The 26,836-nt window shown below is 56.0% G+C and overlaps 1 protein-coding gene across 3 annotated transcripts in view; it reads right to left on the bottom strand.

The window, feature by feature from the left end:
- Window positions 1-26,836, bottom strand: part of NEK6 (NIMA related kinase 6) — an 86,198-nt gene that overhangs the window by 31,658 nt on the left and 27,704 nt on the right. For 2 of the 3 annotated variants that reach the window (XM_061433499.1, XM_061433497.1), the window contains exons 2-4: window positions 11,568-11,686; window positions 1,906-2,046; window positions 452-514 (exon numbers count right to left, since the gene is read on the bottom strand). In XM_061433499.1, coding sequence (XP_061289483.1) covers window positions 452-514; window positions 1,906-2,046; window positions 11,568-11,657 — 294 coding nt within the window. In that variant the 5' untranslated portion in view covers window positions 11,658-11,686. Of the gene's footprint in view, window positions 1-451; window positions 515-1,905; window positions 2,047-11,567; window positions 11,687-22,210; window positions 22,305-26,836 lie in introns of those variants that run through there. The other variant, XM_061433498.1, reaches the window with a different exon arrangement.

Raw genomic sequence — 26,836 nt, 5'->3', positions numbered from 1 at the left:
TCTCCCTGGCACAGAGCATCTCCTGGAGGGAGCACGAGAATGGGAGAGAAGAAGAGAACACACCTGGCTGAATATTCAGACGTGCGTGCCACCGCATGGAAATACAAGGGCACGAGGCTGAGCGCAAAGATGGGATGAGACCGACAGGGAGACAGAGACAGACAAACCGCAGTCGGACCCAACACCCACCTCCGCTCCTTCCCCAACAGCCTGGTCCACGGCCGCCACATCCAGATCCGCAAGGGTCAAGGACAGCCAGTCTGGGGGCGCCGCAAGGACTGGGCAGAGGCGAGGCGGGTCCCCACTCAGCCACAGGAGGACAAACCAGCCGCTGCCCTCCTCCAAAGTACGTCGTTTCTGAATTTAAAGGGCTAAGGGGCTGTGATGGTCACGACATGGCCCAGCCTGGCCTAAGGAAGCGTGGGGCTCCTGCTCGGCCCAGGGCACTCACCTTCAGGAGGCCAATCTCCTTGACACAGTCCTGCCTGGCCTTGGCGTCCATCATCTCAAATATCTTGAGTGAGAGAAGACAGAGAAAGAGTGGTTAAAACCAGCACCCAGAGCCCCAGAGGGAGCACAAGGCCCGGGACCCCAGTCTGGGTTCTCACGCCTCCTTGCAGCGGGAACCCTGTAAGAACAATGGTTCAGATAACTGGGTGCCCATCACGTGCCAGGCACTGTGCTGACCAATTCCCACTCAATCATCTCAGCAGCTCCTATGAGGTGGGGGTTAATGCTGGCCAACTTACAGAGGAGGAGACTGAGGTCCAGAGAAGTCCTGTGACTTGCTAAGTTCATGCACCGGTAAGGGGTAGGACAGGAAACACCCTTGGAGCCTGAGTCTTCGCGTCTATAAATGGGGCCAACAGCCTGACCTCACTGGGCAGTCATGTGGACCAAGTTTGAAGAAGGGGTATAGCATGCACCCCCTGATGCCCCCCAGGCCGTGTTCACTCCACGTGGGTCCTCCCAGCACATCCTAACTTATAGGAACAAACCGGAAGGCGACACTACAGCCGCCCGCCCGCAGAACCCATCCCAGCACTAAAAACCAACACACGCAGAACCCATGTGAGCCCATCCCTGGCAGACAAAGCGCAGAACACGGGCCTTTTCTGAACCGAGGAGCCTGTGTCCCCTCCGACCATCCCAGGCCACGTGTGCAGCACCCAGATCCACAAGGACAGAATCACACTGTCCGGCTTCAGGCGGGGCTTCCTCGCCCATCTCTCCACCTCGTCACTGTGTCTGAACTGCCTTCCCTCTCCTGAGCGTCCTCTGCCCAGCCAGTTAATCTCATTCTTTAAGGTAAATGAGCAAGTCGAGGGGCTGTGGAAGCCCTGCTGGAGGACTCAAGGCCATTTCCTGCAGAAAAGAGCCATTCAGAGGGGCCCAAAGGCTCTCACGAGCAGCTTCCTCCTTGGGCTTTGCTGCATAGAACGCATCTGCCTGACCCCACTCCTTCGATTAGAAGGGACTCAGAGGTCGGGCAGTAGCCCAGAGCTACCAGAGAGGGTCAGTTGGCTGCAGATCTGAGCCTCAGCTCCCACTTAGCTTCCCCCACCAGCCCTGGTAAGTTATTCACGTGTCTGCAGTTTTCCTCCTCCGAAAAATGGGGTGATAAATCCCCAATCCACAGAGCTGCTGTCAAGATTCTGTGAGCTCCAGCATAACGCAGTATACAGCAGGCACTCAGCATGTGCTCATCCTTGTTTTCCTTTATGGTTCACAGAGAGTTTTCGCAAAGACAAGGCCGCCTGATTCTCCCACAGCCCCATGAGTGAGGAGAGTGCCAGTTTCCCGGGTTTTTTGCAGGGGAGAGGCAGGACTAGCCCAGGGCCACAGTGTTCAGACACCAGCCGGCTCCTGCCGTGTGGTTCTGACCCCACGGCGCTGTTGGCTCACCTGCACCTTCTTCAGAGCCACTGTCTTCCTGTCCAGCAAGCAGGTGGCCTTGTACACCTCGCTGAACTGCCCTCGGCCAATCTTCTTCTCAATCTGGAAGTCGGCCAGTGAGCAGCGAAAAGACAGGGCGTTGGGGTGCCTCTGGAGGGGAAGGACAGAGGGCATCAGTGACCAGCCAGGCAGAGTGGACAGCTGAGACCTGGGGCGGGGTTTGGGGGTGGGTGCTACCCCTTCCCCAGCCCTGGCAACAGCCTTTCAGGGTGGAGGGACCCTGATCGCCCCCTTACTATCAAAGCCCCCTTCGCCCCTTGGCGCTCTCCACACCAGCTCCCTTTGATCCCGACGATGCCCCTCTGCAGATCTGGGCTCCTTCACACACTTGTCTCCATCCCTCAGTATCGGATCACTTGTTCTTTGTTCGTTTCTGTCTCCACTCTCGAGGACCAGGGCCTCATCTGCCTTGGTCACTCCTGAATGCTTTCTGTCCCTGCTGGAGCCGGCCAGCAGAGCAGGTGCAATAAACATCTAAGGCAGCAACTAGCAAAGCCACACCGCCAAGGGGAGGGAGGTTCTGCGGGGTCCTGTCGGCCCCAGGGCTCCAGGACACACCCCCAACCCTTACCCTTCAAGTCACCCCACGAAGCAGCAACCTCCCCTCCCGGGGTAGCTTTCCCACCACAGAGATGGGAACACGCAGGTTAAACCCGCAGCCTGACACTCGGAGCCCATTCTTTGGATAAACTGTCCCCTTTATGGCAACATGAAGAATCTGGGCACCGTGATGACCCTCCAGGGGTCAGTGCTGAAGGCAATGATTAAGCTGCAGGACCTGCCCAGGATGGAGCCAAACAGGTGAGGCACAGTGGCCAGGTCCGCCCTCTGCCCAAAACACACCTGCAAAGGTGGTCTCGGGAAGAGGAGAGGAGGGGGAGCCACTGCTGGGCCCTGGAAGCGGGTGGGGGGAAGGGCAGAGGAGGCCCCACGACAGCCTGGCAGGGTGGGCCCTCCCTCCTGCTACACCCCCACTCTCAGGTGGAGGATCACCCCCACTGAGGACCTTCCCCATTGGGTGGTGACATTAAGATGGGGTCTCTGTTGCTGCTGGATGAGTTGCACACGGTAGGTGTGCAGAAAGGTGTGCAGAGTTCCTTCAGGGGAACAGGGGTGGGGCAAGAAAGCCTGAGGGTCCACCCCCCACCCACAGCAGGGCAACCTGCTGTATTTTCAGAAGTGGAAATGCCTCCTCCAGAGTTTGGCCAGAGCCTCTGAGAGGCCGAAGGTCAGGAGTTCCCCTGTGCTGTGTTCTGGAACTCTCCCCACCAGGAATGCCAAGAGCAGACCAGTCATTCCTGGAGGAGCCCTGGGAACCCCCGTGTGACTGGCTGTGGAGCCCATCAGCCTGGGTCACTGGTTGGTGACCTTGGTGGTTACACAAGCCACCCTGAGCCTCGGTTTCCTGTCCGTAGGGTAAAAGAAGTAGGGTGGCTACAAGAATTCGGCAAGATTGCTAAGCCATGCACACAGTAAGTGCTTAGCGGTTGCAGCCATGTTACGGACAGGCTTGGGCGGGGCAGGAATGAGGAGGTTGGGGTTGGAGCCTGAGCGGCTACTCCCCACCTCTGCACCTGCGATGGCCCAGCTCTGCACCAAGGAAACCCTAACGGGCATCTTGTTGCCTGGACTGAGAGATGGAACTCAGCTTTGCAGCTCGCAATCGCTGGGCCCACTCTGACTCAAGTCTCCAGGCATAATTACCTCCCCTGATGGGAGATTTTAAGACATTCTGCCTGGGGACCTGAGCAGGGGGGTAGGCTGGTGGAGGAGGAAGATGGTGCTCTCGCCCACCACCTGCCAGTCTCTGCCAGGTAAGTTCTTTAGTCTCAGCAATGGACCTACCTGCACACCCAGTGTCCACCTAAGAGGAGCAGCATGCGTTTACTAAGCATGTACTATGTGCCAGGCACTGTGCGTGTAGCTTCCCGGGACCCTGTGAGCAGACGTCACTGCGACTCCATTCAGGAAACAGGCTCAGAGGGGAGGCTCCAGACCCTACCGCGAGTAACACCGGGGATTTGAACCAGGACAGGATACTCCCTTCACCCTGTACATGTTACCACCCAACTCTGCTTTCCTGTCAAGACCCTGTGACTAGTCAGGCCTCCCAGCTTCAGCCTCCTGAGCTCCACCTGTGCCCCCACCATGGGCCTCCACCTTAGTCCCCTCTGTGCCCCCTGAACTGGGGCTCTGACCTGCCAAGCAGGTGCCTGGGCATGTGTGTCAAAGGACACAACGAAATGCGCTCAAAACAGCCGGGAGCAGGAGGGACTCTGTGACCCGGCCACTGTCACTTCTGTGGGCACAGCTGAAACCACGCCCCCCAGAAGGCAACGCTCTGGGCCCCTGGAGGAACCACACGTGGTCAGGACAATAGCGCCACGCCGTCTCGTGTGTTTGGCACCGACCATGCATCTGCTGGTGTCCTAGGTGATAAGACAGGTTTAACGACTGAAGTCCCCTAAGAGCTTATAAAATAAGGCTTATCGGTCCCACTTTATGATTAAGGACACTGAGGCACAGCCAGGCAATGGGAGCTGGGACTTGAACTCCCAGATGACGGAAAGCCAGGCACGCTGCCCGGCGACATGGGGCAGGGTCTCTCTGCCCCACCTGTTTCCCTAGGGACAGTGAGGGTCTGGAGGGCGTGCTCTCTAAGGGTCCTACTTCTACCAACGCAGAGTGATGAGTGGCCAGAGTCCCTGGCACTTTCTACCCACCTTAAGGACGTTCCCCAGAGGCCATGTGGTCCAGCTCCACGGCTGGAAGCTCCCAAAGGATAGGGACCTCCCAGCCAGCCTGGCTGACGGCCCTGCACTTCTGAATATGCGATGACCCAGATTTGCATTTCCTATCACAACCCATCCAACCTAATTAGAGGAAGGCTCCAGGAGGGGGCAGGTTACCCAGGGGGCAGTGCAGCATGAGGGGGCTCGGGGGCTGCTGCCACCCCCACTGGGGTCAGGACAGGGCCTTGTCCCTGAGGGGACCCCTGCTCAGGCAGGGGTCACTACGGGACGCAGGGCTTCTGGGGGTGCAGCTGCCTGAGCCAGCAGAGTCCTGACCCCAATTTAACTCAGGGACTCAGAGCAGAAAAGGAACAGCTGAACTGAGTTCTTGCCCCCAAAGGCCAGGCCTCTTCCTGCTGCCACCTACCTCCTGGGTGGGCCCCCGGCAAGTTCCTGCAGGGGAGAGAGGTGGGCCATGATGGGGATGTTAGAAACCCAGCCCCAGGACCTCCAGGAGAAGAGGGTCTGGGAGCTCTAAGCTGCTGGGCAAAGACAGGGCTGGCCCCAAACAGCCCACACGACGGCGGGGCCGACAGTCACGCCTCCTGACGGCCTTTCTGAAAATGGCTCATCTAATACTGTCCCATTACATCGGGGACCCCACTCTGCCTCCTAGGGAAAATACACACAACCCCAGGGCCCAGGGTAGCAGAGAGGTGACTGCCACTCTGGCCCAGTCCGCCGAAATGCCGACACTGGGGCCTGGAGGCCTGGGTTCAAGTCCTGGCTCTGCTACTTCCTAGCAAGCCCTCTGGGCCTCAGTTTCCTCATCTGTCCAGCTGGGATCTGTTGGACAACCATCATCTGTCCAACTGTCATCTAGTTCTTTGTCCTTGGCAAACAGCCCTGGGTGACTGATGGAAGGACAGTCAACTCAGAGGCTGCAGGTATGTCCACCTCACCCCTTTGCTGTAGCCAGAGGATGTCAGGTAAATGACCTCTCTGAGCCTCAGTTTCTTCATCTGTGAAATGGGGCTATGAAGACTTATTTAAGTGAGATGAGGGTTGTCCAACAACCCTCCGGAGGGCTGTTGGGGGTTAAATAATTAATGAGTGAACACTTAGAAGAGGGCCCGATACTAAGGAAATGCTGCATATTTGGTGTTATTATCATGTTTGTTGCTATTATTACTGTTGGTTTGGCACTGCAGAATGTCTGGAGGAATGCAGACTTCCCAGGGGCTGGGGAGAAACAAGGGCAGGGTGTGCACAGTGCCCAGCCAGGTGGGAGCCTGGCCCAGGGAATAAACAGGGAACTGTCAGCTGGCGTTATCAATACCACTTGCATTCCCATTCCACTGAGGGTCTGCGCTAAGCATATTCCTAGCTCCGGATTCTCTTGCTATAAAAAGTAAAATGTATTTTAAAATGCAAGACTAAGATCAATGACATCCCGTTTCCTTAGCACCCATGGTGCTGGGTGTTTAAAGTACACCATCTCACTTAAATAGGTCTTCATAGCCCCATTTCACATATGAGGAAACTGAGGCTCAGAGAGGTCATTTACCCGACATCCTCTGGCTACAGTAAAGGGGTGAGATGGATGTACCTGCAGCCTCTGACTTGACTGTCCTTCCATCAGTCACTCAGAGCTGTTTGCCAAGGACAAAGAACTAGATGACAGGCTTGCCCCCCTTTCTAGGCTGTGCTGTGGGCACCAGAGGCCATTTCTGACTATTCATCCCCCTTCCCCATGGTGGGAGCCCCTTAGTTCTCCCCCAAAGGTAGAAGAGATGGGGTGGAGGGACAGGGAGGTGGCAGTGGGCCTGAGAGGGGGCACTAATGATCTCAGAGAGGAGGAACCCCTGGGAACAACTCCTTGGGCAGCAGGAGGAATCTGGTGGGGTCACGAGTCAAGGACATGGCCAAGGTCCTGAGTCACTTCTAGCCCGGACCCCAGTCTCCCAAGAGATGGGAGGACAACATCAGACAAACAGCAGGGGGACCTGGTGTCTTGGGCCACTCCAGGATACCGCCACCCCAGAAAGCTTGGTGAAACCTAGCTCTCTTTCCCAAGTCAGATCAAATTAGGCCACAAACACCCTTCACCCTGTGTTAATTTGAGTTTAAAATGTTTGAACCACGGTAAGCCTCAGCCATCGACAAATCCTTTAAAAAAAAAAAAACAGGAGCATAAAATCACATATTAAAAGAATAAAAATGCATCCGCCCAATTAATTTTCTGAAATCTCATTAAAAAATTTAGCCTGACTAAGTCAGACTTCTGACCTGAATTTTAATCATCTTTACACTGGATGGGTCTTTTTTCCCTGATATTTGCAATGCATCATTAATTTTAAGGCAACCGCTTCTACGATTTTAAAAAGCACACTTCATCAGAATGACATTTCCTGTAAACGAACTTCACCTTTAAAGACATCTGACATTGTGTGCCGGGAACTTCTAATGGATTCTGTGTATGTGTATACAGCGATGTGTTTTAAATCTGCCTGGCACAAAAGAAGGGCGCGATTTACAGAGAGTCCATATTGTCAGACTCTTTATGAGGCCAGACCCACTCAGCTCTTCATGGTCTGGCTAATTTCGTACCTGAAGCCAGCCTCCCCTCCTGCAGCCCGAGTGGCGAGAAGGGCTCTGTGTGGCCACCAGACTTGGAGTCACTGCTGGCTTTCCCTTCGGTAGCAAGACGGACAACTTACCACACATCTCGATTTCCTCCCCTGCAGAGAGGAGTTTTAAATAAGATCTCCTCCTCTGGCTTGGTAGGAGGATGGAATGAGGTAAGTGCCAGGCATTGCAATGTAGGTACAACCACCACCAAGACTGTCTCAACTTGGAAGTCTGTCTACACTCAGCTCTGTGCCATCGGCTCTTGGGAACGGTGAGCAAGAAGCCTGAACATCTAGACGCCTGATGACAAAACCTAACATCATCTCGGCTGTGGCGGCGCCCCCAGGACGAGCCTCACAAACCAAGCTCCGGGAAGGCTGAGCTTAAACACACGGATGAGAGAATTTGGAACTGGCTCCAACAACTAACAAGCAAAGACTTGAAGGGAAACAAACCATGAAAAGCATCAGCTCCCACGCCAGCAGGCTGGCCACGTCCTCGACCTCCCTCTCCCCCTCATCCCTTCAGTTACTGCTGGAAGTCTCTGGAATCTTCCCTCCTCGTGTCCAGCCCATTTAAGGTCAAAGCATCATGTGACCTCCTATTTTCACCTGACTCATGACCAGCTACCAGGGACCTAAAACCCCAACCCCTCAAAAAAAAAAAAAACAAAAAAAAAAACCCCAACCCCTTGTCAATTTAAATCCATAACAGGCTTCCTGTTTGCTGCAGGTACAGTGCCAAATGACAGCGTGGATTCCAGACCTTTCATAAGCATCTGCTGTGCTACTTTACCTAAGCACAGGTATTTAAATGCTTATCTAACCCGACTGATCCTGCACCTTCAGCTTGGGTTCTTTCTTCTTCCTGAACATCGCCTCTCCCTGTCATACCCCAAACTCCTGATCAACATCAGCCCACATGTCATCTCCTTTCTAGAGCTTTCCTTATCAACCCTGATCCCTGGGGCAAAACAAGCCACCCCATTCTCCAGGCTCCCTCTGCATCAGTTCATCCCTCCCTGGGAGCCTTTCCTCTACACGGTCTTTATCTACTTATGTGAAGGGCTCCCCAGCAGACCCAAGGCAGAAAGGAGACAAGCACTCGCTGAATTTATAACACTTGGCAAACACTTCTTGAATTTTAATGGCCATTAATATTTGATCATTAAATCTTATCTACCACTATTGCTTTAGGAAGATTTTCATGAAGATTGTGGTGCCATGCGGAACTAGTGACAGCTGTCCCCATCCCCTGAACATACGCACATTCCTCTCTCCGAACAGTGACGAATGTAACTGAACTTGGCATGTCCCAAGCAGGTTTGCAAAGACTTTCCAGAATGGAAGACACATTAACTGAGGCTTTCTCAGACAAGAACACCTTTCTCCTTCTTGGAAATTCATATGGTTCTTAATGGGTCAGCTCAGCCTTGCATTTCTTTCCTGATGAAAATGCTCTGAAGCAAACAGGTAAAAATCATAAACCAAAGGGGCATTTTAAGCTGTTTCTCAACTCCATTCATTCATTCATTTGAAACCTCCATAAAAGCAAGCATGTTCAGCTTCTCCAAGTCTATATGAATTTCACATAAAATTCTACCCGGTTCAGCAAACTTATTTTCATAGGCTGACAGCACCCAGAGCTAGAAAGCTCCTTCAGATGAACAAACCACTAGCCTTGGACACAGAAGGTTAACAAAAGTCAGAGTTTGCATGCTAACTAAATTGTTTTTTCTACACTGGGGATATTTCCAGCCCTGGGCTGTTGAGCTGTGAAAACTAAAATCATTTTTAGAATATAAGAGTAAGATCAATCACATACCATTTCCTTAACACCCACAATGCTGAATACCATGTTGGGTGTTTAAAACATATCATCTCACTCTGTGGCCCCGTTTTACAGAAGAAGAAACTGAGGCTCAGAGAGGTCATTTACCCAATGTCACCTGGCTAGTGAGGGAATAGAGTGAGGAACCACATCCTGCCTGGTCCAGAGCACAGCATTCTTGCCATCATGCAGTCTGGCTCTTTTCTCTAAGGTGACTTCAGGGAAACAGCAGTGCCTCCTGCCATAAAGGAAAATGCCTGTGCCATCAATTTGAGGTGTTTCTATGTCCTGAAACAGACAAGATTCAAGCCATGATCTCTCCCCAGACAGTGTTTAAAGACCAGTGCTCTATGAGATGAGGGGAGACAGAGTGCTTGACTTTTTTCATTCCAGCCCCACCCTGCAGCAGCCCCAGCGTCAATGTGGCTGCGCCCCAGTTCCGCAGACCTGGCCAGATACTGGTGGACCGGGGGCACCTTTCCCGCCAGCCGCTTGCCAATGCTGAGTAATCATATCTAATTACACTTAACTACGTCATTACCCACTCCAACATGTGCACAGAGACACCCGGACGGTGCTGCCACCGCAGCCCACCACCTCCTCGCCTTGTTCATGAAATAATTACAGGCCTCTCTGCTCTGCCAAATGAGGCTGTAATTAACCCTAATTGCTCAAAATGCAACTGGCTAATTCTGGGAGATTAATCAAGGGGGACTCAATTGTTAGTGAATGACTTAATGTGACAAATTGCTACATTACCCGAGGAGGCCCGCTGCCCCCAGCCATTGGGGAAGTGTCCTGGTGGACCCTGGACCAGCAGTGTCTATGGGCTTCCCAGCTTTCTGGGACCTGCTTCCTCACATTTCACTGAGAAAATGGGCCCCTACATCCCAGCCGGTGCCTGGGATGGGAGGATGAGCAGCACGGTTGCCTGTGGACCTCCTGTGTGCACACACGTGCAGTTTGTACTTCACACGTCACCTCTGTGAATCTACAGAGGTGCACCTTTCCTTGGGCTGATTAGTCTCACACCAGGAAGCACAGCGGAATAAGAGCTCAGGTACAGGAGAAGGACTTCAGACTCACCTTGCTGCCTTGGCCAGGCACCTTTGGGCAGTGCAGAACCTGTACAACTGTACATGGCAACCCTGCCCAAGAAGGTCAAACACCAGTCCACCTGAAGTCTTCCAACAAAACTAGGCAGTTAGAAGCTGTGACAATCCTAACAAGACTCAGGAAGGTGGCTCTCTCTGAATCTCCTCCTGATTTAGGTCTCATAGGCCTGGGACAAAAGCCAACCCCCAACAATTACTTTTCATCACTCCAGGCTGCCCACAGCACCCAACAGCATCTGGCACTGGCCAGTCTGTCCAGCCAAGCTCTTTGTCCCCCTTTTAGGTCTCTGCAAGCCACTTCCTCCAGGAGGCCTCTCTGGTTCCCTAGTTTAGACCACATGCCTTGTTGGAGTTCCATGGCCCCCAGCTTCTTCTGCTTTCTTTCTTGTCTTTCTCTCCCGTGAGGCTGTGTGCTCCCTAAAAGCAGACCTGGCTCTGTTAGCACACGACCGTGTCCTGGGTGGAAGCATGCAGCTCACGAACTTGGCAGGTGAAGCCCCACCCAGGAGATTCTGTCTAGGAAGGGCGGCAGACCTGAGAGGCAGTGTTCCAGTACATGCGATCGTGGCCCTGACCCAGCGCCTGTGCACAGGTCTGGGCGCAGCACAGAGCAGGGAGGGGAACAGGAAGGCTCCTCAGGGGCAGCGGCATTTGGACTGAGGCCTGGACGAGTCGAGGAGGGCACCCTAGGGAAAGGTGCAACGTGAAAGGTGTGGGGTGTGCGGGCAGCCCAGAATCCCAGAAGCCACTTTCTGAAAAGCTGCGAAAGGCTGCCTGGCTCTCCAAAGTTCTACACAGAGGGTGGGTGGGGCAGGTGGAAGGGAACCAGTGTCCCTGAAACTCTGCTGCCTCCAGACAAAGAGGCTCCCCTCCCCGTAGGGAGGGCCAGAGCACAGCTGAGACCAGAAAAGAGGAGCCCGGCTCAGTCAGGAAGCACATTCTGATCCCAGGTGCGCCCCGCCTGTTCCCCTGCGCCCCTCACTCTGCCCAGGCCTCCAGGACTCCCTCTACGTCTGTCCTTCTAACCAGCGTTGATCCCTCTGAAATAAAGCCCTTCCGTTCACATGGAAACCCCAGGGGCAGGTCCAATGCCAGGCGTCCCAGCCCAGAGGGCATCTGTGAGTGTGGCTGACAGGTGGAGGACCGAACAATCAGGCAGTGACTCTGCCTCCATCACGGGAAGCCTTCAAGGTGTCTGGGGGCTGCTGAGGGGCTTCCTCCTGTGGCCAGGATGAAGCAGCCTCAGGGATCAGTGATCCTCCCAGACTCTCCGATGCACTGCAAATGATGGAGAAGGGCTTACCTGTGGGTCAGGAGGGTGCGCGGGCCCCAGGGTGTGGCAGAGGTTGTTTGGGTTCCCTCCATGGGGCATGTGGCTGGGCTGTCCTGCCATCCTGCATGCCAGCCTCGCGAGGGCACGGGCTGCAACAGAAAATGAGGGCTTTCTTACACACAGGCCTGTGCACCTTCACTTGCCCCCTTTTACAGATGTGCAGGCTGAGGGGCCGAGCTGTCGGGTAACTTGCCCATGGTGATGTGGCTCGGAAGTGGCAGCGCTGGGGCGTGACAGCCTGCGTGACACACCTCCCTCCATTACGCTGTCCCGACCAGGCTGCTAGGATCAGCCCCGCTGGATAGAGGTGGAAGCAGGCTCTGAGCCGGGAAAAGCCCAAAGGTGGCCTGCCAGCCAGCAAGAGAGGCACCATATTCAACACCACATGGGCCAGACTCCATAGCCTGTTCTTTCCACATCACTGTCCCCCAGGCCTGACCTCCATCCTCACCCCATACAATCCCCGTTGGCAACTTAGTGGCCAAGAGAGACCGACCCTGAGTCAGACTGCAAGTCTCAAATCAAGAAGGACCGCCCGTCCCCATCCTTGCTGGGCCCTGGCACTCCAGACACCGGGAAGGCCGAGGGTCCCACTCACAGCCCTGTACAAACCTCCAGGCAGGGGCAGAGCCCTCGGCACACGGGAGCAGCTCCCTCAACCTCCAGGGCTGGTGTAGCCACATCAGAGGCCCCCTCAGAGAGGAGAGGCAAGGATGCCAGCCACCAGTTGCCATAGTAACCGCAGTAGCTGTCCGTGATGAAGCACCTGTCATGTGCCCAGGCCTGAGCTGAAGGCCATCTCAGTATCACTCCCAGCAGACAGGCATGGCCTGGGTAGGACCCAGGCCCAGGCACACAGAAGAGGCTGTACAGCCCCTTTTCCTCCTCAGGAGGAAAGCCCTCCACTCAAGCACCAGCATTTCTGCAGCACCTAACGCAGTGTCCAGGGCCAGGCCGGGGCTCCCACGGGACACCTGGAAGATGGGGTGCAGAGCGGGCAAGTGACGAGCACCCCCAACTAGGCTGCTGCTCCTTCCACAGGCATGGCCCTGGCATTCCCACGGGCACCTCTCCCTTGACCCACTCCAAACAGAACCCGGAAGGACTGGCCAGGCTACTGGAGCAGCACTGTCTACACCCTCTAACGTGCTGGAGTCCCCATCCCCAGGAATCAGTGGCCAAGGGGCGAGTGTGCAAGCCCCTGGTCAGGACAACTCTGAGCTGTAGACACCCAAGCGGGGTGAGCTGGTCTAAAATAACACCCCCTGCTTGTCTGCTCCCCTACTCCCTCATGATTTCGCCCACATGGCCTCGTCTCAGCATCCGCTTCTGGAGAACCCGAACCCGGACACCATCTTTCTCTCTGAATGGACCTTGCCTATCGCCACCTGTGTGTAACTTGGTCATCCCTGGCCATCCCCACCAGCCGAAGTCCAAGCTGACAGGCTTCTGGTCCAGGGGGTCGGCAAGCCTGGCTGCACGTGTCTCCTGAGTGCACACATGCCCCACGTGAAGGGGGTGGTCTGGGCAGCAGGAAGGAACCCACACCGAACCCACCCCCCTCACAACTGGGGTTGGCACAGTCAGAGCCCTGCAGACCTGGTCACATGTTGCTCTTCCTTTCTCCCCACTGTAGTTTTTTCTGGCAGTCAACAGGCCAGCCCTCCCAGGCTCCGAGATGACTATGACACCTGTCAAAGTGTGGCCACCAAGCCCTGAATCACCCGCTGACCTTGACTCTTGGCCTCCCTGGCTCTGCCCTCCAAAAGCCTCCCTAGAATGTGCACAGTGCTGTCCAGTGCCCAACCTTCCTGTGTCCCCAGGACAGGCCCAGCTCCTCCCTCGCACCCCTCTCTTAGTAGATGGCAGGAAGCGAGGCCACGTGGGGCAGGGCACTGTCCATAGGTGGTGCCCACCTCAGCCAAGCAGGAAGTCTTGGGTGCTGAGACCCCCTGCCCAGTATGGCCTGGCCCGATGCTCTCCTCCCTGTGAAGTCACCAGTTTTGACCCCCACACGTGGTAATTTGGGGCTTCCCTGGTGGCTCAGATGGTAAAGATTCTGCCTGCAATGAGGTAGACCTAGGCTTAATCTCTGGCTCGGGAAGATTCCCCTGGAGGAGGGAATGGCAACCCACTCCAGTATTCTTGCCTGGAGAATTCCAAGGACAGAGAAGCCTGGCAGGCTAGAGTCCATGGGGTCACAAAGAGTTGGACATGACTGAGCGACAAACATTATCAGTTTTCATTTTCATGGCATTTTATGATCTTCATCCTAATGTGTATGTGTAGACAAAGAGGTGGATCTCTCGATATCGCTCTCTGCTCATCTCTCTAATGAGAGTCCCTCAGAGGGTATTACAGGGTGTGCCTGTACTTCTGAAGTCTCTCCCACCCCATTCCCCCTGCCTCTGGCCCAGCCCAGGCTTCCCTCCGCCTGGACCTCTGGGTCTCCTCCTCCACAAGGGCCTCTGAGGAGGATTCCTGAAGTGCAGATGGGCCCCCAGCCTCTCAGCACCTCCCAACCATCTGTGCCTGGGCTTCTGCACTGGAGTGCACACCCCCCCACCCCCTTGCCCTGGGTGACACAGTGAGGACCTGGGTACGAAAAGCCCCGGGATAAACAGATAAACACGAGCAGCTTCCCCGGGCAGTGCTGTTACTCAGGAGGGAAATGTGTGCGACAATAAGCCGGATACAGAGGGAACAAAATGTAAAATGCGCATGAATTTTAAGATAAAACCGGAGACTCCTGCAGGCTCTGCAGCTGCTTCGGGCTGCACCCCTAGACCCCTCGGGGTGACATGTTCACCGTCCTCCGCCCTTAGGGAGACCTCCGGGGTGAGGCTGGAGGAGAACTGTCTTCAGCAAGAAGGTTCTGTCTTTATCTCGGAAGGCACCAGGTGCGGCCCACAGGCCAGGTCCGCGCGTGACCCGCTCACCTGCCTACCTGCTCAGAGACCACGTGGGTTAGAAACCACAACGCAGCCATCTCTAGTTCCCATGTCCTGCCCCACTCAGCCTCCTGGGGCCAGCGGGCCTAGGTTTATAGCTTGGCTCTGTCACTCCCCAGCTGGGACTTTGGGCAAGTCACATTGGGCAGAGACCTAGGAGGTAGTTGTCAACGTCACCTCCCACGTCCCCATGTAGCGATCATCTAACACCTGTATCCAGAGGTGGTCTGCAGGCTCTCAGGAGTTCACCCCGTTTCTCACACAGGCCCCAAAAGTAAGGGGCCCTGGGCTCATCAGAAGTAACAGTAATAGGAATTCCCTGGTGGTCCAGTGGTTAAGAATCCGCCTGCCAGTGCAGGGGGCACGTGTTCGATCTCTGGTCCAGGAAGATTCCACATGCTGCGGGGCAACTAAGCCCACGTGCCACATCTACTGAGCCTGTGCCCCTGCTCCCACAATGAGAAGCCACTGCAATGAGAAGCCTGCTCACCACAGCTAGAGAGTAGCCCCCACGTGCCACAACTAGAGAAAGCCCATGTGCAGCAACAGGTAAAAATATAAACAAAAAGAGTAAAAATAAAGCTGAGCACCGAAGAATTGATGCTTTTGAACTGTGGTATTGGAGAAGACTCTTGAGAGTCCCTTGGACTGCAAGGAGATCCAACCAGTCAATCCTAAAGGAAATCAGTCCTGAATATTCATTAGAAGGACTGATGGTGAAACTGAAACTCCAATACTTCGGCCACCTGATGTGAAGAACCAACTCATTGGAAAAGACCCTGATGCTGGGAAAGACCGAAGGCAGGAAGAGAAGGTGGAGACAGAGGATGAGGTGGTTGGATGGCATCACTTACGCGATGGACATGAGTTTGAGTGAAGTCCGGGAGTTGGTGATGGACAGGGAAGCCTGGTGTGCTGCGGTCCATGGGATCGCAAAGAGTCAGACATGACCGAGCAACTGAACTGAACTGAGTGTCCTTATCACGCTGGAGCCCACATACCCTTCACCTCCATTAGCCCATCATCTCTTAACATCACCTCCACGAGACAGATTCTGTTACTGTTCCACTTAACAGACAAGGACACTGAGGCCCAGGGTGGTTAAGAGATTTGCCCAGATCACATGTAGCGGAGCCAGGGTGCAGACCTGTGACAGCATCTTTGCCCCAAACCCCTGGTTCTGCAGCCCCAAGGCCTTTACCAGCAGAACATCATCTTCCTTTCCAGCAGTCCCCACAGAACAACTCCCGCCCCCCAATTCACAAACGGGGCGGTGCTGAGTGGGCAGGGGTGATCCCGGGGGTGGTGGGCCATGAGGGGCCATTCCCCCACACGGACCCCAGAGCTCTCTCTCTTCGGGATGGCACCGAGCGGATGCAGTACTGCCATCCGCATGCCTGGTCTGCCAACTCCCTGGGGTAACTTCCTGTTCCTAAGAATGGTTCTGCCCAGAACCTAATAGAACTGGCTGCAGCTCATGGCCCTGTGAGGAGGAAGGGCCTTTTTTCCAGGAAAGGAGTCTGCAAGTCACAGCACCCCCAAGTGCCAGAGAGAACCACACAGAGAGGACGGAGACAGAGGGGGAGGGATGGGGAGGAAGCAAGGAAGTGAAGGTTCTCTCCAAGGCATCCAGTGGCCAGATCTCTTCCACTTAGCCTGGGCTGTCGAAAGACCCATTTTACAGGCGGAGACTCAGGCTCAGAGAGCGAACACAAAATATCATGTTGGGAATAAGCTACAGAAGAACGCTCTGAACCCTACTCTGCCTCCAAAGCGCCACCCAGGCTCAAGACAGCCTCTGCCTCTTAGGGTTTTCCAGGGTGATGGATTTCAGTGGATCTGCATCCTGTTTGGCTATATCTCAGGGCTTCCCTGGTGGCTCAGACAGTAAAGAGTCCGCCTGCAATGCAGGAGAGCGGGGTTCAATCCCTAGGTCGGGAAGATCCCCCGGAGAAGGGATGGAGGCCCACTCCAGTGTTCTTGTCTGGAGCATTCCATGGACAGAGAAGCCTGGCGGGCTACAGTCTATGGGGTCGCAGAGTTGGACACGACTGAGCGACTAACACTTTCACGTTTTTTCATACCCCTGGAAATTCCTGCCAGAAACCCCTTGTTAGGGGGTTCAGCTGCAGAAAGATCAAGGCAAAGGGATGAGACGCAAAGAGCAGGGTAAGGACTCTGCACACAGGGCACCTCCAGGAGCTGCCTGTCTCATGGCTCCTGCCAAGTCGCAGAACAATGGGGCCCAGGCTGCCAAGCCCAAGTCAGGGGCCAAAAATCTGTGGAATGTGAGACCCGGAGCCGCAGGCCACACTGAGCGCCACCTCACAGAGGGCCTTTCTTCTGCAGGGAGTGAGAGCCCTGCACTTCCAGGGCTCTCCAGCCTGGGTTCACACATATGCCTGTCCCCCAGGTGCCCGGGGACTGGATGGGGATGAGCTCGGTGGGGAAGGCCCAGGGCCTGTTTGGGAGCCCAACCTGCCTTGGGTTCAAATCTTGGCTTGGCTGCCTTTAATCCTTCATTTGGAAAATGGGGCTAAGATCTACCTTTGAGGGTCACTGAGAATTAACTGCGCTAACAGACGTAAACGCCTCAGGACAGAGGAGGGTCCGCTGAGGCTTCAGCTGCTACCAGCATCGTTTCCACTAACCACCTCCGGACAGTGGAGGAGGGCCTGACTCCATGCGACAGACATGGGAACTGGGGCTCAGAGAGGGGCAGGGACTTGCCCAGGGTCACACAGCCAGTAAAAGACAGAGCTGGGATGCTAGACCCCAGATCATGATCTCTTTACTCCACTGCATGGCTTCTTTGGGGTGACTCTGGAGCAAACACCCTCCTCAGCGTTTACAAGACCTGGAGCTGCTTTTGCAAATCCCCTGACAAGCTCTCCTGGCCCTGGCCTTTGGCAGGGCTCTTACTAATGTTGGGTGTGACCCTAAGGAGGTGGGTGAGTGGGTTTAGTCTGGGCACTTCCTGGAAGGGATTGGCTTCCAGGCTGGGCTCCTAGGCTCCCCAAGAGGACTTTCTGACCACCACTGTTGCCTGGCGCTTGTCTCCCAATTTCTAAAACTTCCTCTAGGGCAAAGTCATGTCCCTCCATCGCCGCCTGCCAAATACCACACTTTGTGGACGATGGTGGCTCACTGAGGCTTTATCCTCCCAGGAAAAACGACCCAGGACACCAGGAAGGCTCAGACCAAAGACCCAGCTTGGGCCAGGATTGGAGGCCTGAGTGTGCCAGGGTCGTGGGGGTGCCAGTATCTGTCTACACCTCACCATGCTCCTCAGCCCTGAAGTGGGAACAGCGAGTGTCCACTTGCCCTTCTCTGCACATGTGCGTGCATGTGCACACGTGTATGCAATCAGGTCACAGGCTTTATGCAGAGCCACGTTCTTGGTGTGTCCACAGGGGCAGGGTCGTCACTACCCCAGGTTTGGGGGTGGAGCTGGTGAAGACCTGTGTGGCTCCCAGGCTGAGAGGCTGCCACACCCTTAGAAGAACCTCACCGACAACCCCAGAGGCCCGGTCTCAGCTGGGCGCCGTACCCTCTGCCCATTCTCTGGGGAAGGCCCCTCTCTATTCCTGCCAGCTGAGTGAAAAGCTTCACAAGTCATTTTTCCAAAGCAAGAAGCCAACCTGGTGACTCCCCACCCTCCTACATACACAGAAGGAGTGGCCTGACCCCAGAACGGGCACAAGGGGCTAGCTCTGCTGGTCCAGCAAGCTCCATGCTGGCCATGCAAGCTTAGGAAAGGTGCCCACTGCTGGGGTGGCAGAGGGAGGAGAGGCACCACAGGCCCGCATGGCCCAACACACCCCTACACAGACAGACTCTGAAGCCCAGCAGGAAGCCAAGCAGTTCACAGGCTGGCCACTGGGGAGGTCAAGGCCAGACCAGCTTCAGCGTCAGCCAGCACCCACAGCAATGCCTCCGCAGGCCGCGTAATTTGACATCTTCCAGGAATCCCAAGTGGTGCCACCAGGTCCATTTTGCAGATGAGGAAACCAAGGCTCCAAGGGAAAACGTGATTTGCCAAAGCAAACACCCTCCTCAGTGTTTCCGAGAACTGGGGCTGCCTTTGCAAAGCCCCTGGACACATGCCTCCCGCCCTGGCCTTCAGCAGGGCTCTTACTAAAGTGGGGCGAGACCCTAAGGAGATGGGTGTTTGGATTTAGTCTGCCGTTTGTTCCTCAGACCAGGGAGGCTATGAGTAAAAGGGAAAGGGACACCACTGATGACCCGGTGTCCTCGCGTGAGGCCTGGGCAGTAAGGATCGCCCCCCACACAGGGACCAGTCCTAATGACAGCCCACGCTAGTGGAGCCCTCACTGTGTGCGCACCAGGGACATGCCAAGAGCTGTACACGCCTGGTTCCACCCCACAGCCACTCCGCGCGGGGGCTGCTACAACCCACGTAGGAGGAAACGAAAGTTCAGACTGGTTACGTGACGGGCCCAGGGTCACTCAGCAGGCAGCAGGCAGCACTGACATTTGAAACCAAAGTGTGCCTGCCTCCTCTGGTCCATACTTCCTTGGACAGTGAGGGAGGGAATGAATGAATTCCGGCTCAGGGGTGTGGTTCTGGCTGCTGCTTCCCCCATCCCAGTCCCCCTTCTCTTCTGGGGTTGAGATAAGGAGACGTTGCCCATTCATCACTTGACAGGAAGCAGCTCAATCTCAGGCCAGAGTTACAGGGGCCGGGGAGCTGCAGGGGAAGAGCCACAGACGGTGTCTGGCTTCCCGACTGGTCCTGGGTCCCCTCATCCCACCCCCAAAGTCACACTCACTACTCAGATTCCATGGCTCCACGACCAGCAGGAGGCTGGCTTCTGTGAGACCTGGGGCCACATGCAGCCCCTGGAAGGGCGGTGTGGCCTGTGCAGAGAGGTCCCTAAGCCCCCTCCTCAGGGGAGCGGGGTCTCCCCACAGGGTGGGCCTGCAGAACCTGGAGGCCAGTGGCTGAAGGGACAATGCAGTGCCCACCCAGCAATGGGGCCTTTCTGCCCACTCAGCTCACCTTCCTTCTGGCACCCCCACCCCGTCATTCTCTTCTGGCTTGCATCTCCTCACCCACCACTCACCCCCATTTCTCTCCAGCCCAGGGCCTCTCTCCAGAGCTCCCAACCCCGACTACCAAAAGTCCCAGGCACTGAGGACTCACCTGCCCTTCCCTGGGTCCCCATGTCAGCAATGGGGTCTCCTGTCTGCCCAGGAAGCCAGTGGGAATGCAGGCTCATCCCAGGGATGCCTCGCCCTCTCTCACAACCCATACCTGGGCTTCATCTAGGCTGCTGGTCCTTTCCCCAGACAAGTCTGCACTCACCCAGAGACCCTGCCCTCTGCTGGCCTGGGCCCTTCTCAGTGGGGTCCCTGGAGTCGGTTCTGCCTGATGACCCAATCTCCCATCAAGAGAGGTTCCCTCCCTCAACATGACACAAATCGCAACCTGCTGCTCCCCACCCAAAAAAAAAAAAAAACAACTCCCCAGAAAGAGGCCCACACTCCTGAGCGAGGCATCCCAAACTCTGTCCAGCTGGCGCTGGCCTGCTGTCCTGCAAGCCTACCCCGCCCCAGGCCCCTGCACGTAAGGACCTTCCCATCCCAACCACACAGCAACCTGAACCTTCCACGTCCTTCCACGCTGCAGCTTCTGCCTGGAACCTAGGACCTCCCATGAGGCAAAGGTCATCTCCTGTATCAGGACTGGGTTCTGGGCCCTAATCAGGTTCAGACTTCTCGTGGGACCCTGGGAAAGCTCCACCCCCTCCCGCATCCATAAAGTGGACACAGTTGGATCCCTTGGGGTAGGCACTCAGGGGCAGTCAGCTGTACCAGGCCCCCCTCCCCATCTGACGGCTTTCACACAGGCTTCTCCCCTAAAGTCCAGTTGTTTGGGTACAAACTGCTCCCTCTGTCACTCTGCCCTCCTCCTCTGCTGGCCTTTCAAGGCAGGGACTGAGCTCAGCAGTCATCTCTAAACCGTCAAGGCCTCGCCCAGGACCAGGCACAAAACGGGTGTCCAGTGGGAGCTGATTGAGTAAAATTCTGACCAGTCAGTGGAGGCAGGGCTCCTTGTATCCTCCTGATGCCCCAAGCAAGAAACACGTGCCTCCATGCTCAGATTTCCCCGAGGTCTCAGATCAGGCAGAGGTCACCAGGCAATTGAAAACACACCATGCCTGCACTGCGGGGCTTTCCTGAGCCTTTTTAAAATCAAGGAGGCTCCCGATCACCTTTTACTTTTTCCTCCTTCGGTAATAAAACTCAATTCTGTGAGCAAAAGAAAATGTAGGAACCGTCAGCATCTCTCAGAGCAATGAGGCATTTGGTTTCTTCCCCGGGAAGGCCTTTGGCGCCAGGACGTGGTGAAGGAAGATCTGCCCAGCCGTGCTCTGCACCGGGGAGTGACTGGAGCACTCCAGCATCCTCCCCCATGAGTCTGCACCACCCTCCTACAGATGAGGAAACCGAGGAGCGGAAAAGCCAAGTGACCTGCCAAGCTGGTGATGCTGGGAAACAGCGTGCACCTGTGTCAGAACCCAGCTCCGACTCTCTGAAGTCTGGGTTTTAATCTCATTTGCCCAGTGCCATCCTTGGAGACCATGGAGCTGGGGGTCTCCCTTGGGCAGGCCCACCATCCCAAGGACTCCAATCCGCCATGGAAACGAACTTGCTCTCTCCTCAAGGCCTTGGTAGGTTCTGCTTCCCCTGGCCTGGAATAAACTGCCTCCTGGCAAACCTGGATCCTCCTTCTGGGCACAAACTAGGGTACCTCCTCCAGGCAGCCTTCCTGGACTCCCTCAGACAGTGACTGAGTGACTCCCAGTCTCCACTGGCCTGGTCTCTATGCCATCACTGCCTGTTCCCACGTTTTCCTCTCCCTCAAATGGAGAATTTCTTCAAAGGCAGAGACGAAATCACTCTCCTTGTGGCCCCAGCGGGGGGTGATCTAGTACATAAACACGGAGGTGGGGGGCAGGAGGGAGAAGCCTGGAAGAGCAGAAGTTCCTCTGGCCCTGTGTCCTGTCTCAGACCACGGATACTGCCCTGCCAACCAACAGCTGAGGGGGAAGCCCAACAGAGCCACCCTTGGGGAGATGGAGGCTCAGTGCTTGTAAAAAGCCCGCCCTGGGCCCCAGGAGGACATCCATAATCCCACAGGGGAAGTTCTTCAACCCCTGGCCTCCCCTAATTTTCTCTCCTGCTCTCATTTTAAGGTTTGAAAAGATGGCTATTCCCAGCAGAAGAAACTTCCATGGAGTCCTCACTGCTCAGACATCAGGAAGGGCCCAGGAAGCCAAAACCCACACCAGAGAGGGAAGAGTTATCAGTACTTTTTCCACTTCCCTCGTAACCTTGGGAGTTCTGGAAAGTCCGGAATCACCCAGTGTGAACCCCTCCAACCTGGGCAGTGACAGAGGCCATGCCAGGCTGATGGCCCTGGCCCACTGGCAGTCCCCACCAGGTGTGTGGTCAAGGGGACAGCGGTGGCAGAGAGGCAGCCAAGGTCAAGTGCTCTGTGAGCCCAGGCCCCAGAGGTCTCTAGGGCCTCCCTGTCACTCGCTAGGCACACCCTCAAGGGCAAAGAGAGCAGCCCCAGGGGGCTGGAGAGGGTGAGGGGCTCCCGACAGTGGGAGGCAGGGCAAAGGCCAGTACCTTGCAAAGTGGCTCCTGAGGAGCTCCGGGAAGGTGTCGGCTCGGGGTTGAAAGGTAGATGCTCACACGGTCCCAGGACCTCTGGAGATCTGGGTGGCTTCTCCGTGCCAGGGCTGGTGGAGGAAGAGGGGCCAGCCTGGTCTCCGCACGGGACTTCCCCTGCCCAAGACTCCCATCCCCAGCCACTGCCAAAAGGAAACTCCCCCACCACGAGCTGCTCCAAAAATAGCTCCGGCTGCCACCTCTGTGGTGAAAGGAACTTGTCACTGCCACCAGGGAGCCCGCTGCTCACCAGGGACAGGAATCTGATGGCAGCGGCTACCAGTCAGTCTTAAGAGAGAGCACCTGTGTACCCGAAGCTGAGGGACTTGGAATGCAACCAGAGTCCACTCTGGGATCGCTCGGTCCTATTCCCCCATTTTACTCTCCAGGGAAATTGGGACCAGAGGGCAAGAGACTGGCCCAGGGCCAAAGACACAGCTGTGGCAGCACCTGGCCAGGACCTGCCTCCTAAACCCACTCCACACCCACACGGTCAGGCAGCAGAATCTGCCCTGCAGGCTCCACCACCCCCTCACTCCCAACCCAGAACCCAGAACCCAGAACCGGGACCGCAGACACAGAGATTACACCAGCCTCGGAGGGAAGAGGGGTCCTGCCCTCAGCTCCGGTGCTCCATCCTCACCCACTCCCACTGGGGCCCAGCAAACACGAAGAACCATAAATATTCTTGCTGTCTCTTTAAAAGTGTAACCCTTTCTAGAAGCTTCCCTGGTGGTCCAGTGGTTAAGACTCCACGCTCCCTAGGCAGGGGTCTGGGTGGATCCCTGGTCAGGGAACTAGACCCATGTGTCATAACGAAGACCTGGCGCAGCCAAACAAATTAAAAAAATAAAAGCTGAACGCTTTCTAATCTCTCTTTTGTGAGCTAAGCCAAAAAGACTTGTTGCCTAAGAGATGAGAGCCTTGGTAGGCAGCAGCACCAAGTTCAAGTCCTGGCTCTGGCCGCGCCCCAGCTGCGTGGGCCCCGGGCCCTCACGGGTAAAACGGGGACACGCCAAGAGTACACAGCGCCCCAGACTGTGGAGGGCTACATTACGGGACTCGGAAATGCTCAGCCCCGGGCCTGACACACGACAGAGCCCCAGTCAATGGAGTCAGTGTCATTACATCCTTACGTTCTGGCCCCACGCTCTCCCAAACCAGGCTGCGTGCGTCCAGAAACTGAGAGCTCAGAGTTCCCACCTTCCCTTCCTTCCACACGTCCTTCCAGCTGCCGTCTCTGCTCAGGGCCAGTGCTGACCACTAGTGACCCCAAGACCAGACAGATGGAAACCCCCTTGCTCTTATGGGATTGCAGGAGAGCACCCAGCAACCTGGGGACAGATAACCACAAGCCAGAACAGAGCAGTAAGACAGCCCCCAAGGAAAGGCCAGATAGACCCTCACTTTGTGAACCAGGCAAGGTCATGGCCAGCTCCTTAAGTGAGGTGGAGTCCGGGGGGGCCGGGAAGGATGACCAGGGTTGGCACCAGAGGGGAGGGGAGTTCCGGCAGAGAACACAGTGGGATCAAAGGCATGGAGGCTGGCGGACCTGCAGGCACATGAGAGAAGGCAGGGACGCCTCCAGGCCCGCTCCAGCCCTCCGTCTCCGAAAAGAACTCCCGTGGCCGGCACCTGCCTCCTTCTCCAGAATGAGAGCCAGCTCCACCCTGGGCCCCATCTGCAGCTCCACTGCTGGGACTGACACGGGCATATGGCAGCTGAGGCCCCGGAGGACACAGGGAGCTGGATCCTGGCACCGGGGCTCGGCCACCTGCCAGCGCACCTTCCCCACCAGCCGGGTCCAACTGTCGGGCATATGCCAGGTGTCGGCCCCCTGGGTGGCTGTGGCTGGGCCCTTGGCCAGCTGTCCACAGGTCTGCGGGTGTGCGGGGCCCCGGTACATGGGGCACCCCTTCGAGGACTGTCCTTCATGACCCGGCGAGCTGGGAGGCATCCACCTGCACCCACTGTAGAGGCTCCAGACAGGCCGGTCAGGCCCTCGGGTTGGGCACTTTCTGCCTAACCATTGTTTCTCTTCTGCTTCTGGCCTGCTGTTTGCTGGAGAGGAATGCCCTCCAGGATGCTCATCTAGGACATACTAGCACCCTGGAGAAACACAGATTGTGGGAGTCTTTCTCTTCCTCCTGACTGGAGTAGCCAGAACCTTCCAGAAGTCCACCTTGGCTCTGATCAGTTTCCATGCCTGTGGGCACATATGCCCCGCCAGTCACCCCCCACCTGTCCACCTGGGACTCGTAAGAGGGGGCGGAGCTGTGCTGAGGGGCATAGTCCCAGTGGTCCCCAGACTCTCAGAGCCTCCCGGGTCACCATGAGCCTCCAGCATGACCTCCGTGTGGCTCAGTGTGGCTCAGTCTGTGGGCAACAGTGTCTCCTCCCTCTAGTCCTGCCACCCCTTGAGGAGTTCTGGGCCAGCACATAATCTCTGGTGTGGCCCTGGACCTTCCTGTGTCGCATTTCCACCCCCAGGACCCCGGCGGTCCCTGAGTTGGCCTGGGAAGTTAGGCGGCCATTTTTAACTCCTCGAGGGTGAATCCCGCTCTGAGCCCCCGGGTGTGGCATGGTGGCTCAGGACTCACTTGGGAATCTCAAAGGGCCACATGGCCTTGGGAAAGTCATGGCCTATCTCCTGGCCTCAGTTTCCCCACCTACAACATGGTGGGTCAGGCTCTGCAGTCTTAGGAGGGCTCTTCATGGGCCAACAATTTTTATGAGGCTGATGGAGGATTTGCGACTCACTGGCGCGGACTGTATCTGAGCTCTGGGAGCCTCTATCTAATCCCAGGCTCAGGTCTGGGAGGAAAACCAGACCATCTGGGTCTGGGATTGCTAAGGGACTCTCTCTCTGGCCTTGGAAGGCTTTGTCAGCACCCCCAGGCCCTGCACACTGCCCTCCCCACAAGTCACGCTCCCTCGTGACAAGTCACAGCCATGTGGGGAGACGGCTCAGAGGCCTCCTGGCTCTCAGACACACAACCATGGAGGTGGAATGTGTACACGGGGCATCCACACACAGAGCACCTGTTAGATGAGAGATGTAGGCCAGATCCTTGAGGGGTGTCGGGTGCATGTGTGCTTACAAAGCCACCCTACAAGGCAGACAGTGCATCCATTTGACAGATGAGGAAACTGAGGCTAGCGAGGTCACATGACTCACCGGACATGTCCCAGTTGGAGAGAGACAGAGCCTGGATGGAAAGGTAGGCCTGAGTCCTTGTGGTCGTGGGCGAACCAGACCAAAGTGCTTCACTACACTGCAGAATCAAAGCAGGGGCCACTGATTCCAACTTGGGCCAATCAAGGGGGCTGCAGGGATCTGCAGGTGGCATTTGATCTGGGACCCGAGGGCCCGGAAGTGAGGTGAGACAGCCCAGCACAGACTCTGGATTCTGACAGCCCCAGGTTCAAATCCTGCACTTGCCTCTGTCCAGCCACAGGAATTTGGGCTACCTCTGTGCAGTTCCCTCCTCTGTAAACAGGGGCCGGGTAGGACCCATCTCATGGGGTTGTTATGAGGACAAAGTGGAGGATACGCAGGTGGAACACCAGCAGCTCAGGACTAGCAGGACAAGGCATACACAAGAGTTCAATAAATGTGGCTGTTACTACTATTATGATTACCGTTATCGCCATAAAGAACCAGCGCTCATTCAACAGCAATGTTCCCACAATTACTTCCGGCAACTCACTCTGTGAACCGACTGTCACAACAAGGCTGGTCCTCATTCCTCAGGGGTCCCTGATCTCATGACCTGTGAATGAGGCAGGAGGTGACCTCGCCTCTAGGGATTCTCCCCCCTTGGGGGAAAATGGGAGAGATCACACTGGCTCCTGTTGTATTCTCCAGGAAGCTGGAAATGATGGCAAAGCATTTTACAAAGTTACCAGGACGATGAACCTGAGCCGCCTCCCTCCCCGCACTGTCTCAATAAAATAAATCTTGGCCCATGGCTGGCGAGAGACCCTATATATTTACATGACGATCGTGCCTCATGATCACAGGGCTCGTGGTTGCAGCAAGCAGCGTGTGGCAGGGATGACAGTGGTCCTAGGAGACTCACTATTTTCCAGCGACTTTTATTGTCCATTATATCCCAGCGTTTACAGGGCTCTGCTCCGGGCCTGGCAGGAATATTGCACACGGTGGGGCTGGCAGGCCTTAATATTCCAGTCTCGGTGCTACAGATCAGCTTTCGCATCTCATCCATCCCCCTCTCCCCAAGTCTTTGTGTGATACTGAGACCCCAGGGAGCTCTAGGGGTTCTAAAGGGAGAGGGTTGTGGGGAGGGGTCTAGGTATGCCCACCCAAGCCATCTGCTTGGTTCCAGTCTGTCGTCCCACAGAGGGGGCACTGCTAACACGGTGGCCTTCCTTGGACATGGGAGGGGCTGCAAAGTGGAGGGGTGCACGGGTACTGGAGCCATGACTACTGGCTTGTGGGGGGCTGCTTGCTATATTCTCAGGGGTTCTGTGAGACAGTTATCATGTTGGTTGCCTGCAATCAGGCATGGTAGGATATTTATTCCATGGAAATTGGCAAATGCTACAAATCAAGGCTTTGTG

Source organism: Bos javanicus, chromosome 11, assembly GCF_032452875.1.
Source record: "Bos javanicus breed banteng chromosome 11, ARS-OSU_banteng_1.0, whole genome shotgun sequence".
NCBI lineage: Eukaryota > Metazoa > Chordata > Mammalia > Artiodactyla > Bovidae > Bos > Bos javanicus.
The sequence above is the reverse complement of the archived record's forward strand: the minus strand, read 5'-3'. Positions and strand labels throughout refer to the sequence as shown.